The following is a 17,786-nucleotide window of genomic DNA, read 5'->3' as shown; positions in this document are numbered from 1 at the left end:
AGCAACTTAAATGTTTACATTATCTTACACTGTCCTTAGTAACATAGAGTTTAACCAGACTGTGAGAGGCTACTTGTAAAGCACTATGAAGTAGGGCCTCCCCTCATGTGTTAATTAATGCTCATGTGAAGTCATTTAAATAAATGTTAAAGTAACACTACAACCTGAGCAGTGACAGCCTCTAAAAAAAGCTTCAGGCGACTGCAGTGTGGGCACAGCTAGCTCTGCTCTCACAAAGGCTAATGCTAGCTGAGTTTAAGCCAGCTTTTTTATGGCTCAGCGCTAAAGTGGAAGCTCCTGGGCATTTTGTCTCCATGCTGCCATCCTCTCATCAGCAGTAAAAGCCCTCCATTTACAGTGCTGAGAGGGAATGCAGTGTGCCACAGGGCAGCGGTTTACACAGACAGATTACCTGCAAATCCCACCCGGGAGGAATGGAGAGCAGCCACATCAGCAGACTGCACGTCACACACACACACGCACGCACGCATGCACACACACACGCACGCACGCACGCACGCACACACACACACACATACACTCACACCCTTTGGAGTAAGACTATAACCACACCAGGCCACACAGGGCCAAGCCACTTCATTCGTGATGCAGGAGGGAAGAGGTGGTGCTGCCGCACTCTGACTGGCTAATGTGAAATGCGAGCAGACTACCAGGGGAGCAGAGAGTCCACATGCGGTCGGGAAGGTGATGGAAAGTCATAATAACCATTGAATCAAATGACAAAAGGTCCTAATGTTAGTGCTGGAACATCAGCATGCTACCTGGATGTAAGAGACACAACACTCTGGAAACTTGTTAAAGCTGTATTAATCACTATTTTTATGTCCGAAATGGATGAAATGACTGCATGAAATGTGAAAGGTGTTGCTTCCAGTCACAAACTAACAGAGGATTATCAGCATTCCTGCTGTTTCTCTCAGTTTGATTGAGTGTTTGTTATTTTGCAGTTCAAAATTAGGACCCAAACTGCAAAAAAGAGTTTTTTTTTTTCATGTTTTTTTTTTCAGGAGACATTTCACCGAACTTTTTTCTTTTTTTTCCTTTGACATTTTCCCTAACTTCAAAATTTGGACTCCAGCTCTATTAGAGAGAAAAGTCAATACTAATATTAAATACACATAAAACATGGTATGATAATAATAACAAAATGAGAATATAAGATACATATATATATATATATATATAGCAAATAATATAATATATAATGACAAATATGTTCATATGTTAATTCAGGGCAATGATGTGATTATGAGCCTGTGTATATTAAAGCTTAAGAAGCAGCTCACACAGCTCAGTACACAGCTCCATGTTGGCGGGTTAGTGTTTGGAATGACAAATATGTTCATATGTTAATTCAGGGCAATGATGTGATTATGAGCCTGTGTATATTAAAGCTTAAGAAGCAGCTCACACAGCTCAGTACACAGCTCCATGTTGACGTGTTAGTGTTTTGAAGTTGTTTTGGCTCATACAGACTGTGGATCTGTGATGTCATGAATCAGCTGATTCCCCAAATAGCGGCCGAAGTCGCTCGTCACTTTAAAAGTTGTTGCTGCAAAGAATTGTGGGGCGGATTCTCTCCTTTCTTTTGGTAAAGGATGCTCTTGTGTATCCTATGCTAAAGGAGATTATGAAGGATGCATTGATGCACCTTTCCTTAATTTTAGGAGAATTCGAACAGTACTTCTGGTTCATCTCACTCAGTTAGGAACCTTCCTTAGCAAAAAGGGGTATTCGACTGCAGTCTGGGGCCGTATTCACAAAGGCTTCCTGGTACAAAAGAGTTACTCCTTGTGATGAAATTCTGACAAAATTCTTAGACTGGTGAATTTTCAAAGAATTTACTATTGTAGTTAGAACAAGGTCCAGGTATGGATAAAATGCATTCACAAAGCATCTTAGACCGTAAGATAGCTCCTACAGAAAAACTATGTTAGGAGTAGGAAGAAGGACTTTTAAGAGTCTTAGGAGTCTTTTAAGCAGAGGAGAAAATGGCAGAAATACAAAAAGGAAGAAGAACAGTGAGTTAATGAAACGCTACAAATAAGATCTCATCGAGAATGCAAAAATGCAAATGCAATAATGATACAATGCCATAACTAAAGTGACGCATAACACTAAGCTATTTGGCAACGCTACTGAAAAAAAAACAGCTAAAATTTACAGCTTATGCTGGTATTTAGTTTTAGTTGGGGCAGCACGATGGTGTGGTGGTTAGCACTGCCGCCACACAGGAAGATGTGTTGCGGCAGTACTAACCACCGCAACCCTTATGAGGACAAGCAGTTATGCACAATGAATGAATGGTTTTAGCTGGTTGAAGATGGTCGTAGATGGTCCTGATCCAGTTGTTGCTGCTCTTTGATGGTTTAGCTAGGTGGGCCACCAGCCGGACATGCTGGTGTGAGCAGCCTATCAAGCTGCGCCCATTTATCTTTAAGTATATCCCATGACAGCAGACTGAACTGATTTATGCCCTTTGCTTTTCATAGTTCCTGCTCGTGAAACTACAACTTCTCCAGACTCAAGGACATTGATTTGTTTGGTTGTTTGGTTTCAGTTTTACAGGAACTTCAGAGGATAGGAGTGACCATCACAAGCTGATATGACCACCTAAACCATCAAAGATTGTGCAAAAACATGCCTTAAACTGGTCAACCAGATTAACCATTTTAGGATGGCCAAGCAGTTATTTTTCAGCATGTAAGACAAAACAATGTTACAGTGCAGTACTGTGATCACACAAAAGCGCTTTCACAGTCACATATTGTGACACAGTTGTGACATTTCATTTCCGCTGGGTGTACCAGACACACAAACAGCAGGACGACATGGTAAAATTGAACTGGCTCAACAAATTTAATATAGCTACCCAATCTGACAGAGAATACAAACAGAGAATTGAGCATTATTACAGCAAGTTGAGGAGAACAGGTATGTTCTCTGTGTTTTGAACTAGTTTTGCATTTGACACCTAAAAGCACAAACTTTTTCGTGAACAACAAAAGGAGAACTCTGCTAATATTACCTGAATGATTTGTAGACTGTACATTAAAAGGCAAGAACAGACTAGGGTTTAGATTTGTTGGCAAATTTTGGTATTTTCAACCTGCAACTGGATTCAAATACAAATTTCAGGAACAGGGATAATTATCAACATTTCATTAGGATGTGTTACAATACACACTACCTGTTCCTGGGAATATGTCCTTTAGTTCAACCTTTATAACAGAGAACCCCATTCTGTTATTGTTCGCAGTGGCTGGTATTGAAATTCAAAGACATGGTGCTCATTTCACAATGTTTGAAATTTGTACCTCCTAAAAACAAGTTAAGAAACATAATCAACACATTTGACTCTGTGGTTTAGATCTGCTCTCAAAGAAATACATTAAAATAACAATGACCTCTTCACTGTTATATGTAATGGTGGCCACTACTGTGTTAAAATTACCACTGCACCATAGAAACAGTGGAAAATCAATTACAATCCTTTGTCATGTTGGACACATGACTTCCTTGGCTCAGTTACATCACACTAGAAGGCTAACATTTAAAAGAAAGGCCTCAAAGTTGGTCCTCTAAACTTTTGTCTCCATTGCAGTGTATGTCCCCGCTAGGACACTGGACTCCAGAGTTGATGTTCTTCTCTCTTCTTCTGGGTTTTACACTGCGTTCATGTGATGTCGTGGGGTCAAACTTTCCGAGTTGGGAAGTCATTGTTCATGACCTTTGAGGTCATAAAGCGGGAACAACATGGAAGCTACAAAGAAGATGGGTTGCATTTTAATTTCCAGAGCGTTTCAACAAGAGGTTGATAGCTATTTCTGTACATGAATTAATAAAAATATTTCTTACCACTGACCAAACATTGACTTTTGCCCGTCACGTTTATGCATTTTGACATAAAGTCAGCAACTCGTGTTATAAAATTATCTCAGAGTTTCCAAATTGAGGCCATTCATGTGGATTTTCGCAGTTTAAAAGTCATCATTTATTCAGACATCACAGGATTGCAGCATTAAAAATGGCACTTGTTTTGTTTACATCCCACCCAGCAGTTTTTTGGGGCCGTACTGAAGTAATTAACCCAAGGCAGGGACTTGTTTTGCCCTCCTAGGGCAGTTTCTGTGGCGGAGACACACACCAGCGGATGAGACCCCATAAAACTCCCCCCGAGTTCCTCCAGTGGAAATGGGCCTATAGGGAGGATGTCAGGATGGAGGGATCCAACAAACATGGGACTTTTACCCAGAAGACGGCTGTTCATGTCCTGTGTGAAACTAAAAGTCACTGCAAACTACTTTAAACTTTACACACATACATCCTTTAAGTAGTTTCATCACATCTCTATCTAAATCTAAACAAGTGGTTTTGTTGCCTCAACTGCCTAAACAGGTGGAGCCAAGTATTTTTTATACTGAAAGCCAACTGTGCTGCCACCTGTAATTTTTTACATTACATGCCATCATTATGTTAAGAGGTAAGTCTTTTCATGTCTTTATGTGAGATAACGTTGCTTCGACTTCAAGGAAATGGTGATAACATGGCACAATCATTTCTACAAAGAATCAGATGATATACAGAATAATAAGCTCACATTAGTCCAGACACTGAATGATAATACATACTAACACTGTATCATGTGCAGTGACATGCTCTGTTTAGTCACACAGTAAGAGTGGGTCGAGAAGAAAATGGCAATTTTCGGGGAATAATCACAATGTTAACAAAAACGATGACAACAAATTTCATTTCTTTCAACATAAATCTTTTATCCTTTAATAAAACACACTATATAAACTCTCATTCAGCACAGACATTTCTAACTTTCAATCTTTGTCTTAAAAGAGTTTTGGAGAGTATAACAGTTCAACTTAGTGTAAACTCTATGTGGGATTCGCAGGGACCAAGGAGGTGATATAGCGTTCGAGAGCTGTTATTGCTCAGCAGGGATGACAAGCAGGAGGATCTGCAGGGTTCTGTTAAAGGAATCTGGGGACACAAAGAAAATCATACCCTCGTGTTACATAGAAGGTGAAATGACAGATATGAAGTTCATGAGAATGTTTGGTTGAAATAATGACAGGAATTTTAAATACACAAAACCATTACAACATGGGAATAAGATTTCATTAGCAAAAAAAATAAATAAAATAGCACAGCAGCTTGGCAGCACTGGAAGACCAACACACTTGCTGAAGATATTGTTGCCACCTGAGGGCTTCCCTCACGTTCTTTTATGATTATCTATGCGTTCTCAGGCATGGCATATAGAACTTTTTAACCATGCCATCAAACAGGAAAAAATCCAGTTCAATCTGGTGTTTAAGTGACTTTACCCTATTGATTTTTGATGTTTTTGCCTGTGTTCATGCATATAGCATACATTTTGGCAAGATTGTTTTTTTTTTTTTGTTGTTGTTTTTTGTTGTTTTTTCTTTAATCTGTGAATTTCCAGCTCAGCTCCAACAATAAGTCAATAAACTAAATTGTTACATTCAGACTGTCAAGTGCAAAAAATATATTTTTGATCATACAGAAGCATAAAAACATGCATAGTATTATTTCTGGGTGTCATTCTGGGCTTTTGCCTTGGAATTTCTAATTTTTCTATTTTATTTCCACCTGGTGACTTGTCATTTTTACCATATTTGGCATATGGTGAAATAACATGCTATTTCCACTAGGTGCACTGTCACAATCTATGTTGCTTGTAATAACTGACATATGGGATCATCATTTTTTTCTATCTAAAACCATAGTAGCATCATGACAAAACCCTGCTAATTTAAAGGATGAAAATATTTAATAGTCATTATTAGGACCGATGTTGGTTAAAAAAAAAAACAAACTCAAAGAAAGTATAAAATCATATTAATATACAAAAACAATAATGTATAACAATCAACTCTGCTGCTAATCATTGACATATCCCAGGCTATGATAATAAGAAAAAAATATATACTTAGTATGTGGTATATTGAAAATAATTCATTCTTTGTGTTCTTTTTTTTTCTAAAAACAAAGTGGCATCATGGCATTTGAATGGATAAAATTCTGAAAATAAATGAGAATTTGGTATTTATAATTCCGACTGATGTTGGGCTATAAATTAATTCAATAACAGTAGAAAATAATATCAATAAAATTTTTGTTAAAGCTTGATTTTGAAAAGCAGATTTTACAGCAGAGTAGTATGAGTTTGTGTAATATTTAAGCAGGCCCTAAGGGTTAAAAGGCAAGTATATCTACTGCCTTACACTTTCCCTGCTTGCTAAATGCCTTCAGGTTTTAAATTTGTGCCCCAATTTTTCTATCTAACATTTATACAACAGATAACCCATATCGAATCATTAGGGGTTGTTTTTCAGACATTGTGACCATAACAGACATTCTATTATTTTTCTTTTTTCCATAATGAGTGAACTGACTTTTATGTAAAAAAAAAAAAAAAAAAAATCCGTGTTGTTTAAAATCTGGGCTACATGACATGAAAAGCATGAGCAGGAATACCAAAACTGATTCCATTTATTTTCGTCTATCATGTTCTCATCCCAAGTCATCACATATCGTTGCTTTGTCAGTGGACTTGCAGGTCTACATATTGCACTCTAGGCATCTTCCTGTGTCTGCTGTTAATGACCAGGGATGCCAACGTAGGAATGTCAGAAAAAGCATGTAGTTGAGTTTAGAAAAAAACATTATGGTTTGGCTGTACATACATACAGTGAACACCGGCCATCTGGGTGAAAGTATATGGACAGGTTTGCTTTGGCTTATAAACTGATGCTGCACATCTGCGTATCATACTGCCATGCCAGGTGCTGTCCAGCCAATCAGCCACATATTATACCACTGCGAAAGGTGGTAGTGATGACTCACCTAAAGCCCTCTGAAGCCACTTTGGTCTGTGGTTGAAGTAAATAAAGATGTAGTAGGCGGGGATGCCAGTGAGGGAAATGGCAAATCCAATCCCCGTGTTGACTGGGTCCGAGTACAGAGACAGGGAGACCATGAAGAAACATGTGAGGCAGAACACCACAGGGATGAAGAGCGGGACCTGTGAGACCACAGAATTGATGTCTGTTAATATTATTATCTGCATACTGTATGTAAGCACACACAAAGATGTGCATGCATATTAAACCCTTTGAAACCTGAGCGAATTGATTGTATTTCCTTCATAAACACGAGAAGAAGGCAAAGAGCCACCAAAGAAGAAGCGACCCAAAAATTAGCAATTAGTTTGTAAAAAGTACCAGAAAATTAATTGAAAATTTGTTTAGAAAAATTTAAAAAAATTATAAAATAAATTAAAAAAAACTTGTTGTAAAAAGCAAACAAGACTTGAAAAAAGGGCAAAATATAATAAACAGTTAATGAAGTTTACTAATATTTTTGAAATATCCATAAATAAAACATGAGTTTTGAAAATGGCCATTGTTCCCCTTTAAGGAACAGATAACCTTTTGTGAAACATGAATACTAGCTACAAGAACAAAATGGGCCAAAGTGGAAGGCAATGACGCTAATCCATTCCCAAGAGAAAATGTGCATTTCTGCAAACTGCAGACACATCACATTACATTAAAACTGCACATTTCTTTACATTTCAACAAAAAGCATGGTCACAACCACTTAATTATTGTAGGAAAAGATTGCATCTTGATATCCAGTTGTGGTGGAACTATCCTACTTGGAAACACAAAGATATATGGGTAAAAGAAAATGTTTGTCAAGGTGCTATCCCCGATGGAGAAACAGCAACAGGTCACCAAAATAACATAAAAAATCTTTTTAAAAAAGAAGCAGGAGGAAAAACTGTGACAGGCCATTAAAATCAGTTTTGGTCTACAGTTGGCGGGCTTATCTTGGTTGGCCATCAACGATCCCCTCCACCTTCAGATAAAAAAAAGTAAACTCATAGAAATGTCACTAGAAACGTTGAAATGTATAAATGTAACGTATTTGTGCTTTGCAGAAACTGCATTATGGTAATTAATGTTGGCACAGATTTAGATTCAATTCAGCTAGAGCTGAGTCCAGGTGTGTAAAGACTGACCTTGAAGGGGCGGTGGAGGTCAGGCTTTGTGTATCGGAGGTAGATTAAACCCAGCACCACCACACCGATGAACAGCCACCGCAGGAAGCTCATGAAGTTCAGCAGGCTGTAGATGTCTCCCACAAACAGCTGCAGCATGGTCATAGGGTACTGTGCGCACACACACGCACACACACACACACACACACACACACACACACACACACACAGACATAAACACACACATTTCTTTCTGCTTATTTCTACCACAGCAAAAGAAAATAATTTTATTTGTGGTAGCCTGGCAGGTGTCCATTAAAACCTATTATCACTCAACCATAGGTCAGTTATTTAACCATCTGTCAGCATGAAACCTATAGGTAACCATAGCAACAGTGTTTTGCTCCACAATATGTTACCAACAGATTATAATTACCATGGGAAACGGTGAGTGTTTTTTCTTTCAACATTAGTGAGAAGGATGAAATTATGGATTTTTGTTAAATGCTGTTGTTATTTCAAAAGGTGATATTAGTGATATTCAGTGTTCTAATGATCAGTAATTGATTGTTGTAAACTGACCAGTATAAGGACAGCAGCCAGTGGAGTGTGTCTGTGGACATGGACCATAGACAGAACCTCAGGAAGATGTCCCTCACGTGATGCCACATAGAACATTCTGGTGAACACACACACAAACACACACACACATACACGTACAGAAATTTAAACAGGACTGATGTAAGAATTTAGTAAATATTGAATTGATTAATTGTATGACTAAAACCATCTTATTTGAATCTTGTATCATATTCAAATTGAGATTATGAAATTAATGGCCGTATCAACAGGGATGCAATCAACAATGCAATGACCAAGCCTGTTTTCATTCCGTAGTTGTCTGCATAAGAGCCCATTGGCAAAAGTCACCTCTGCGTCCGCATGTGTCAGTTAAGCGCACAGCCAGGTGGAACCTGTCACATCTGTGCTAACAACATAATATAAGGAGCACAAAGGTCCCTATAGGGTGGTGGATGAGTCCAAGAAACTGCAGACTTTCAGGCAGAAGTCTAGTGTTCACTTCCTGTCTGAATGTGATGGTTTTTTTACACCTTACCTTGTGCCTCCTCCTTCACACTCTATAGGAACTTACCAGCTCCTTATTTCACATTGTTACAAACTTTCACGTTTCAAACTGACGCCATCCACAAGCATATCATACACAAGGTGGAGGTATGATACAGTCTAAGCAGCAGTATTTAACGAGTGCTGGATGAGACTTGGCTGAACAAGCCTCTTTTTTAAGATAAATTTTATCTTATTTTAGAAAGAGGCTTTCCTCCAATTAATTGCTCTTGGGTTGCTTTAAAGCTACTGTCAATGAAAATCAACATATGCTGCACAGATATTTCACATTAAAAGCCTCAATTTGGCTCAAATGACATAGCTAATCCCTTGATCTCCTGATTGGCTTTTAAATATGAAAAATCTGCAAATGTTATTTTCACTAAAAGTTCCTGAACAGCTTTCAGAAAAAAAAACTCAAGTAAAAGTGACTTGGAAAAATTTAGTGAATGAAAACAAAATTTACTCAGTGAAATAGATTGTTACAATCAATCTGCTGTGGTACACTTGAATTTAGTGCTGTCTGTGGAAATGGTCACTCAGTTTTACTATGTAAGCAACCAGACTGCAGGTAATTTCGCCCCTTAAATGATTTTTACCTGGTCTTTGCCAGAAAGTGGGTTTCCATTAACCCTGAAATTGCACGAATTCCACATATGAAATACGTCAAATGGAAAAATGTCAATTTCAAAACCACTCCCATTTATTGCAAAAAAAGTTTTTACACTCACCTGAGGTGGTATTTCAGGCAAAGCCATATTCAGCAAAACTGCAATGGTAACACTTCTTTTAGCTTCTCTAGGTCACATGATGCTATAGCTATGTGCGTGTCAGTCGGAACTGGCTCCCTCATGATGCAGCAGGAGCTACAAGAGGTGTTATTGCATCGCATAACTCTTCAAAAAATGAGCGAATCACCTGGAAGTTTTGAATCCGTAATTCTTCCGTAAAATTGTGGACTATCAGCTCCCAGAAATCCCTCATATGTGGCCATTCCCACATATAAGGGGCTTGCCTTTCCATTATGACTATAACACGCCTACATTGCCTTGGATTGTAAATAATGACAGCTAGTACGGTGGCTGCAAAAGAAATAAAACTGCTAATGTTTTGAACATCCATGACCATGTTTCTTTGAATGTTATCACCAGAGGAGAAGTCGCAGAACATCACTCAGTGGAAACATCATCTCACGATTGTGTTTTATCGACATTTTGAAAATATCACTTAATTTTTACGTAAATCTGTAATGGAAACCCACGCAGCAACACCCATTTGTTTGTTCCATATGCCTACAGCTGTTATTTGAGAAACAGCTATTATTTGACTACCAACTTTATTTTACAACTTATAGTGTAATAGGTACTGTAAGCTGTCATTATTCTTTCTGAAGTCATCTACAACTGAACAAATGTCACAGACTCATTCTCTAAAATAATGATGTAGTGTGTTTTTATTGATAAAGGGACACGTCGCTCTAAAATTGACAGTAGAGATGTCTGCCTTCTCTCCAGTATAATAATATGGCGGAAGCGTGCATCTACTCCTGGACGAGATGCTCATGCTCATGAAAGAGCAAGATATAAACCTTAATGGTGTCCTCCTCAGCTGAGCTGTAATGTTAGCTAGGTCAGAGGTGGTCTGCAAGCAAGCAATTGATGCACGCTTCCTTCTGTGCAGTTATATGGTTGACAGGTGTAGTTCGGTTGAAAGAAAATAGTTCTGAAAAGAAACTGCTCACAACAAGGTCTGTGGATTATCTTATCTTTTTTTTGGTGCTTTGAATAGCACAAGCTGAGTGCCATCTAGTTTCATTATACTGGGGAGAAGGCCAACATAACTGGCCAATATCTCCAACATTCTGCATCTCAATATGTGTTTTTGATTTTGAAGTGAACTTTCCCTTTGAGTGAATGTACTAGGTGTGAGGCAAAGGCCAGCAAAGAGGAGGCATGTGTACCTTGATAAGGCGAAGAGGCAGCCATTCATGGAGCCGTAGCAGGACAGGGCCACAAACAGCGGCACCGCTATCGAGAAGTTCCCCATCAGCTTCTCAGCAAACGTCTGTGATGGGCAGAGACAGAGGGAGGCACAGACAGCGAGCAGAGTGAGCAGGAGCTGTTGATGTCGGGATGTCATAAGTGACCAGTATGCTGTATATCAGCAGTGGATCTACCCTCAAACTTATGACAAGGTATACTATTCCCTTATTTCTCCTGAGGATATAGAACATTATTCACTTGTTCATTCTCTTGGGTATCAAGATAGCTCGCTTATGTGCTAAGAAACTCTTACTTTATTGTTTTTTGTCACTAACAGGCCTCCATCAGAGTGAAGAATGTGTCACAGATTGTCTACTTTTATTAGAGGAGAGGTTCAGCACATGAGAAATACACTTTCTTTCTTGGAGGGAGATAAAAAGTAGCCAGTTGAAGCTTGTTAAAAAAAAGCTCCAACATGAACCTCCCATCACACAGACTGTCATTTTACAATTCTGTTGATGTTCTGATCAAACAAACAACATGTAACCTCTTCATGACCAGTGGCGGAATGCTATTAAGTACATCTAATCAAGTACTGTAGTGATGTATGAATTTGAGGTACTTGGGCTCAACAGGAAATATTGTAGTTTTTGCTTCACTATATTCATCAGACAGCTTCAGTTATTCTACAAATTAAGATTTTTTCATTAAAAAAAACAGAAGAAGAATCTATCAATTGAATTCAATTGAATTCACAGAAAATGAATTGCCAAATATCTTGATAAACAACACACATTCTTTTCTATTAAAATTTAATGGGGGGCTTTTCTTTTTTTATATACATTTTTTGATTTGAGGGTGTTTTTGTTCATTTGTTTTAAAGAGATGTCATATCTGGGTGTTTTTCTATTTTAAAATTATTTTGATTTTGGGTTTGTTTTTTTGTTTTTTAAATGATTTGATATTTTGGGGAAGGTTTTTTTCATTTGTTTTAAATAGTGATATTTGGGGATGTTTTTTTTATCTATTTTTAAATCATTTTGATATATTTGGGTGCTTTTTTTTCTTCCTCTTTTAATCATTTTGAGTTTTGGAGAGTATTTCTTAAAAATTTTGAGTTTTTTTGGGTGTGTTGTATTCTTTTTAAAAATATTTTTTCCACAGTCTGTTATCAGTACTTTTAATGGAGTAAAGGAACTGAATACCTCCTCCACTTATCAGTGAGCTTTAGGAGGTTTTTTTAGGAAGAATATTCTGATTTTCAACAGAACTCGGCTCTGTTTGTTTCTCACTTTTTCAATTGCTCTGTGTCCTGACTCCACCTCTGCACTGAACGTACAGACACTTTTGAGTAGAAAGTAAATAAGTGCATTTTCCAAAATGTTACTCCTTAATAAAGGGCAGTGAGGTTCTGCTGTGAATGTTACAAAGTTTGCAGCTATGAGTTTATTGGATTGCGGTTTGTCTTATTTAATTAACTGCAGCTGCTTAGATGGAATAGGAGCCGTTGACAGGGCTGCTGGCATTAATTGTCATAAATGGGTCATGCAGAAGTGGGAGCAAAAGCTGCTTATTATTCATGAAGCCATTCAGCGCATATTAATCACAGTCCATGCTTGTATGGACAAGCTCCGGCTGTAAGGGAAGAAAATCTGCATTTGTCTTGTACATGTGTATTTGTGCTTTCATACAATGGACTCTGAAATGATGTTGTCACAGAGGATCATTTCTCAGCAGCCGCTCCATAATGATGCAATACTGTTTTAGCAGGCCTGACTTCTATTTAAAAATGTTAAATATTCCTAACAGAGCACTGAGGCATTCAAAGCATTAAGGAAAATGGTCATAAAATCTGTCACAAACCCAAGCTTCCACCTACTGAAAAGGATTAGTCCTAAAAAATATGTATTTTACTGTGTAGAGAAAACAAAAAGATCACAATGTGTGCAGTTATGATTATGGATTTACACACTGAAAGAGGTCTCAAGCTTCAGAGTGAAGGGACGGTTTTGGGTTTTGTTGTCTTGGTTAGTTTTCTTTAATAAGATGCCTTTTAGCATGACCTGAAATTGTTAAAGGAAGTGAAATACATGGTAACGATCTGGATCAGTAATGAAAAATGCTAAAGTTGTTATAATATGCTTATTATACATACAGCTGGTGTTTTAATGCAATCTGAAACCAACAGAGGTCACCTTTAGAGTCACCAGAGTTCATCACTTCCTCTGTAGCCAAAAAAGATTCAAAACAATTCTGTTTACTTTTTATAGTTTATAGTTTTCCACTAAAAGCACAGTAACTTGTATTTTAAAAAATGCAAAAATTGAATAAAATTTGATCTGTAATAAAGTCACATTAAAAATGTTGCAAGCTACTAGGTCCTCCTTGACAAATATTGACAAATATAGCTAAAAATGTTTGTATACATTAGATCGGGATGGGAAAAAAATTAAGTAGGATCTAATATATTTCAAATCAATATGTCCCCCTAACCCAGGGGTAGGCAACCTGTGGAGCCCCTCTTATCCCCTCTCTAGTAGCTCCTGTCTCTTTGACAAAAAATTACACGGAAGTGAATGTCATTTTTTAAAGATTTTGATTCAATTTTATCATTGTTGTAGGCCTAAAATTACTCTTACATTCCCTAGATGCAAAAATTTGTAGCCTGTTCACAGAATAAGAAAATGTATTAGCATTTCATCAACTAAAATATGCATTATATTTCTGTGGCCTTGGTGCCTTTTCCACTAAACTTTGCCAAATTTAAAAAGTGGTGGCTGGTCCTGAATAACAAAAGCTAGGCTAGCTACATATTCCAAATCCAAGATAGGAGAAGTCTCAGAGGAAAATGGAGAATTTAATAGTGCAAGGACAGATCTGTTTATTTTTTACCAGCAATGCTGCAAAGTTAATGTACCAAAAAATAATAAATAGGGGTAAAACATAATAATGAAGACCCAGTAATAATATTGATAGCCTAATATTGACTTAATGGGTACAAATACTTGTGAAAGGTGTCCAAAAGCAGCAGAAGAACAATGATGTCGCTCCAGGTTTCGAGGGGTTAACTTCACTCAGAAATAAGTGAATTTGCTTTGTAGAAATAGACAAAAAAAGGGCCGTATTACAATATAATGTGGGGGACAAAAAAAGTACAGAACATTAAATTTGAGCTAATCTGCCAATAAGAATTTGCTTGTTGAATAAGATTTTCTAACAAATATTTTATTACCTCATCTTCCATTAAAAACAATGATGATAGCGCTTTATTTGAAAATTCACCTAATTTTCACATCATTGTTGTTATGATGTTAACAATAACAATATTAATCATAACAGACCTTGTTTTTCATATGCCTGATCAGAAGAATACTGGACCTGCAACTCAAAATGTTTGCTGTCAGGGTTGGACTGGGAACAAAATTCGGCCTTGTCATTTTTCCTCTGGAAAATGACAATAATCAGCGTAAATTAAAAAAAAAAAAAACAACACTCTTAAGAGAGAATTCATAAACACTAACAAATATTGGCACTCTCACTCGTGTTAAACAAAACAGAAAATACAAAACGGCCAAAAAATAATGTGAGGTGACGCATGAGGTGATGCGTGTATTACCGTCAGCTTCGGTACGGAAAGTTTGAGTGACTACCACAAACAGAAACATGTTCCAGGTGTTGTCAATCCTTATTGTTTGTGCTTCAGTGGGAACAAAGCAAGACGGTGGTGTGTTGCTGCCGTTCTAACAAAGCGCCCCGGGATGCTTTCGTGTCAGCTCCATGCATTGTAGCTGTACACCTGTGATAAGTTGTTGAAATGAAGCAAAGTGCTGTGGCTTGCTCTCTGGTGAATCCATGCTCTGACCGGGCACAGCATACTATACTGCAGCACGCCAACATATGTTTTGCACATTGGCGTATTTCCATATTCAGTGACTTGGATTTCATTGATGAATCACCTCAGCCATAACTAACCTTACTACCTTAAGATACATAGGAAATGAGTGCATGTAACTCTCCAAACTCTTCAACTCTTTCCACCTATTCCCCTCCACACTCATATTATGTGAGCATACCTCTAATTTATGTGGTCTACAATTACTAATCGTGCCTGCAGGCGAGCCTCCTCAAGACAACTTCTAGACAAATTAAGTTTGAGATGTAAACTTTTGCCATCTGTCTGAGGGAGGAAGAGCGCAGTGTAATTATTTGATCACATCACGGCCGTCTAAGAACAGATAAATGCTCTTAACACCTTTCTTAAGGCACTCCTATCACTCATCGCACACAGGGCAATAAAACTAAGTGCATTAGGAAAGATCAGAGATCTCTGAGTGAATGAGTCTTCCCCCGCTATAGGCTTACAGTAGCACTGATAGCAGTCCTCAGTCTAATAGGCAGTGGTGGCTGTTATTAGGGGATGTCCGTGATGTGATTAGCATTAACAGGGCTGGGCTGGAACAATCACATTAACAGCTGCTGGGAAGCCAAGCTGTCAGAGACACTTGGCTGATAATTACATGTTAAGTGCAGGAAGGCAGCCGCCGTGCTCACATTAAGAGTAAATATCAGGAACAGCAGAGACGTGAGACCTCAACTCAACACTTTCAAGTAGCACACACTACAGGAGAGACAAGTTGAGGAAGTCTGAATCAGAACTCTGCTGACAGCTGCTTGGTGCTTAGTTTCAGAATGTTCAAATGAACAAGCTGGGTGACACTAGAAAACATGTTTTAACCTACTATATTTACTGATATTCCTGAGAAGATTGCAAGTTTTATGTACACGGCGGCATGGTGGCGTCGTGGTTAGCACTGTTGCCTCACAGCAAGAGGGTCCCTGGTTTGATCCCGGGTGGAACAGGTTTCGGTCCATGAGCGGTGGTCCTTCTGTGCGGAGTTTGCATGTTCTCCCCGTGTCTGCGTGGATACTCTCCGGGGTCTCCGGCTTCCTCCCACAGTCCAAAGACATGCAGCTCAGGTTGATTGATGACTCTAAATTGTCTAAATTGCGTTGTGCGCATGAAAGCTTGTCTGTCTATATGTGTCGGCCCTGCGATAGTCTGGCAACCTGTCCAGGGTGTACCCCGCCTTCCGCCCGATGACAGCTAGGATTGGCTCCAGCCCCCCCACAACCCTTGCGAGGACAAGCGGTTACGGAAAATGAATGAATGAATGTGTGGGGCACATTTCATTTTTTTTTCTTTTCAGGAAAATTTAGCTCTGTGTTTAGATCTGTGTCTTACTGTCATAGTCAGTGGCACCCTCAGAAATGTTCAGCGCGTTCTTACTCCAAACTCATCAAATAGCACCTCTCTGTCAGTGTTTTGGTGTACAAGCGCATCCAACCGGAATGTCGCTGGATGGTGTCAAATGAGAACACGCTCTGGCTGATTGTACGCCGGCAGACAGCTGGACAGCAACATGTGTGCCCACATGCAATGCACACAGGCGGCATCACTTGAGAACGTGACCAGACGGAGGTGATCGCGTGCGCATTAAACACTGATTAAACGCTGAGTGCGAGACTGTGCTTACAGGGTAAGCGGGGATCGCGCCATTGAAAATCTTAGAGTGCCACACCTAAACTAAAAGCCATTATTAATTTTAAGGAGTTCAGTTATTCTGTAGTAGTATAGAGTTTAGAGTATAGACTTTCATAGGTATACGTAGGTGCAGGGGCGTCGTAGTGGGGGGAAAAGTGGGACTGACTACCCAGGGCCCTAGTGGGGAGGGGGGCCCTGAATGGGCCTGAAATAACTTCTTTTTTTTTAATTTCCTTTTTTTTCTCTCTAAGTTATAACTGCAATAAGTTAACTAAAACTGTCTGAATAAATAAATAAACATTAATTCCTTTCAGGAAAAGAGTCTCTCTCAGAGGCCCCTTTCACCCCTACTAAATGCATAAAATGGTTTAGTCCGCCCTGCGCTGGTCGACTGGATTGATCTGTCAGCAGTCAGTCAAGCGTGACAGTAAGTGATGTTGCATCACCATGTCACCCCCCAACAAAATGAAGTCAGGGTATCAAAAAAGGAAAGAAAGATAAGACAAACAAAGGAAGCATGCGGAGGTAAAACAACTTTTTTACCGACTTTCTTTCAAAAGAAAGTTGGGCACAACTTACACAGTTTAAGAATGGTTTAAACCAATATCTGCACAGAGCAGTTGCTTCGTATCATGAACATTTATCTCTGTGTTTTCAGTGAAATCAGTCTGTTAACAGACACTTTGTGAGATTCATATGAGTTGTTCAAACAGTTCGTTGCTGCAGCGTGTGTCCGCTTGCTGCCGTGATCTCCGTTACCTCGACTCCTGTATCAGACAACGTGTGTGTGTGTGTGTGTGTGTGTGTGTGTGTGTGTGTGTGTGTCGGTGTTTCTCAGGCTGTGGTTAGTGTCACACGAGTGTGTCCCTGTCTCACTGCACATCCTTGTAACATCTGTGACAGCTCGTTTACTCCCAGTGAACGGCCGTTTACCAAAACCCATCACAGCTTCTCCCTCACAGGCTTCCTCAAAATTTTTAGTAACTTCAGTGTACATACAGTCAGCTCTGACCCCACTTCAAAATTCCTGTTCTTTCTTGCTCACCCCAAACTCCTCTCACTCTCCTCTTCT

At 38.8% G+C, this 17,786-nt stretch overlaps 1 protein-coding gene across 1 annotated transcript in view; it reads right to left on the bottom strand.

Annotated features, from left to right (window-relative positions):
• Positions 1-2,861: 2,861 nt before the first annotated feature.
• Positions 2,862-17,786, bottom strand: part of slc7a11 (solute carrier family 7 member 11) — a 32,077-nt gene continuing 17,152 nt past the window's right edge. Inside the window, exons 8-12 of the mRNA XM_042493313.1 lie at positions 11,151-11,254; positions 8,648-8,744; positions 8,087-8,236; positions 6,907-7,084; positions 2,862-5,016 (exon numbers count right to left, since the gene is read on the bottom strand). Of these exons, the coding sequence (XP_042349247.1) occupies positions 4,961-5,016; positions 6,907-7,084; positions 8,087-8,236; positions 8,648-8,744; positions 11,151-11,254 (585 nt within the window). The 3' untranslated portion in view covers positions 2,862-4,960. The remainder of the gene's footprint in view (positions 5,017-6,906; positions 7,085-8,086; positions 8,237-8,647; positions 8,745-11,150; positions 11,255-17,786) is intronic.

This window comes from Plectropomus leopardus, chromosome 9 (assembly GCF_008729295.1).
Source record: "Plectropomus leopardus isolate mb chromosome 9, YSFRI_Pleo_2.0, whole genome shotgun sequence".
In the NCBI taxonomy this organism is placed as follows: Eukaryota; Metazoa; Chordata; class Actinopteri; order Perciformes; family Serranidae; genus Plectropomus; species Plectropomus leopardus.
The sequence above is the reverse complement of the archived record's forward strand: the minus strand, read 5'-3'. Positions and strand labels throughout refer to the sequence as shown.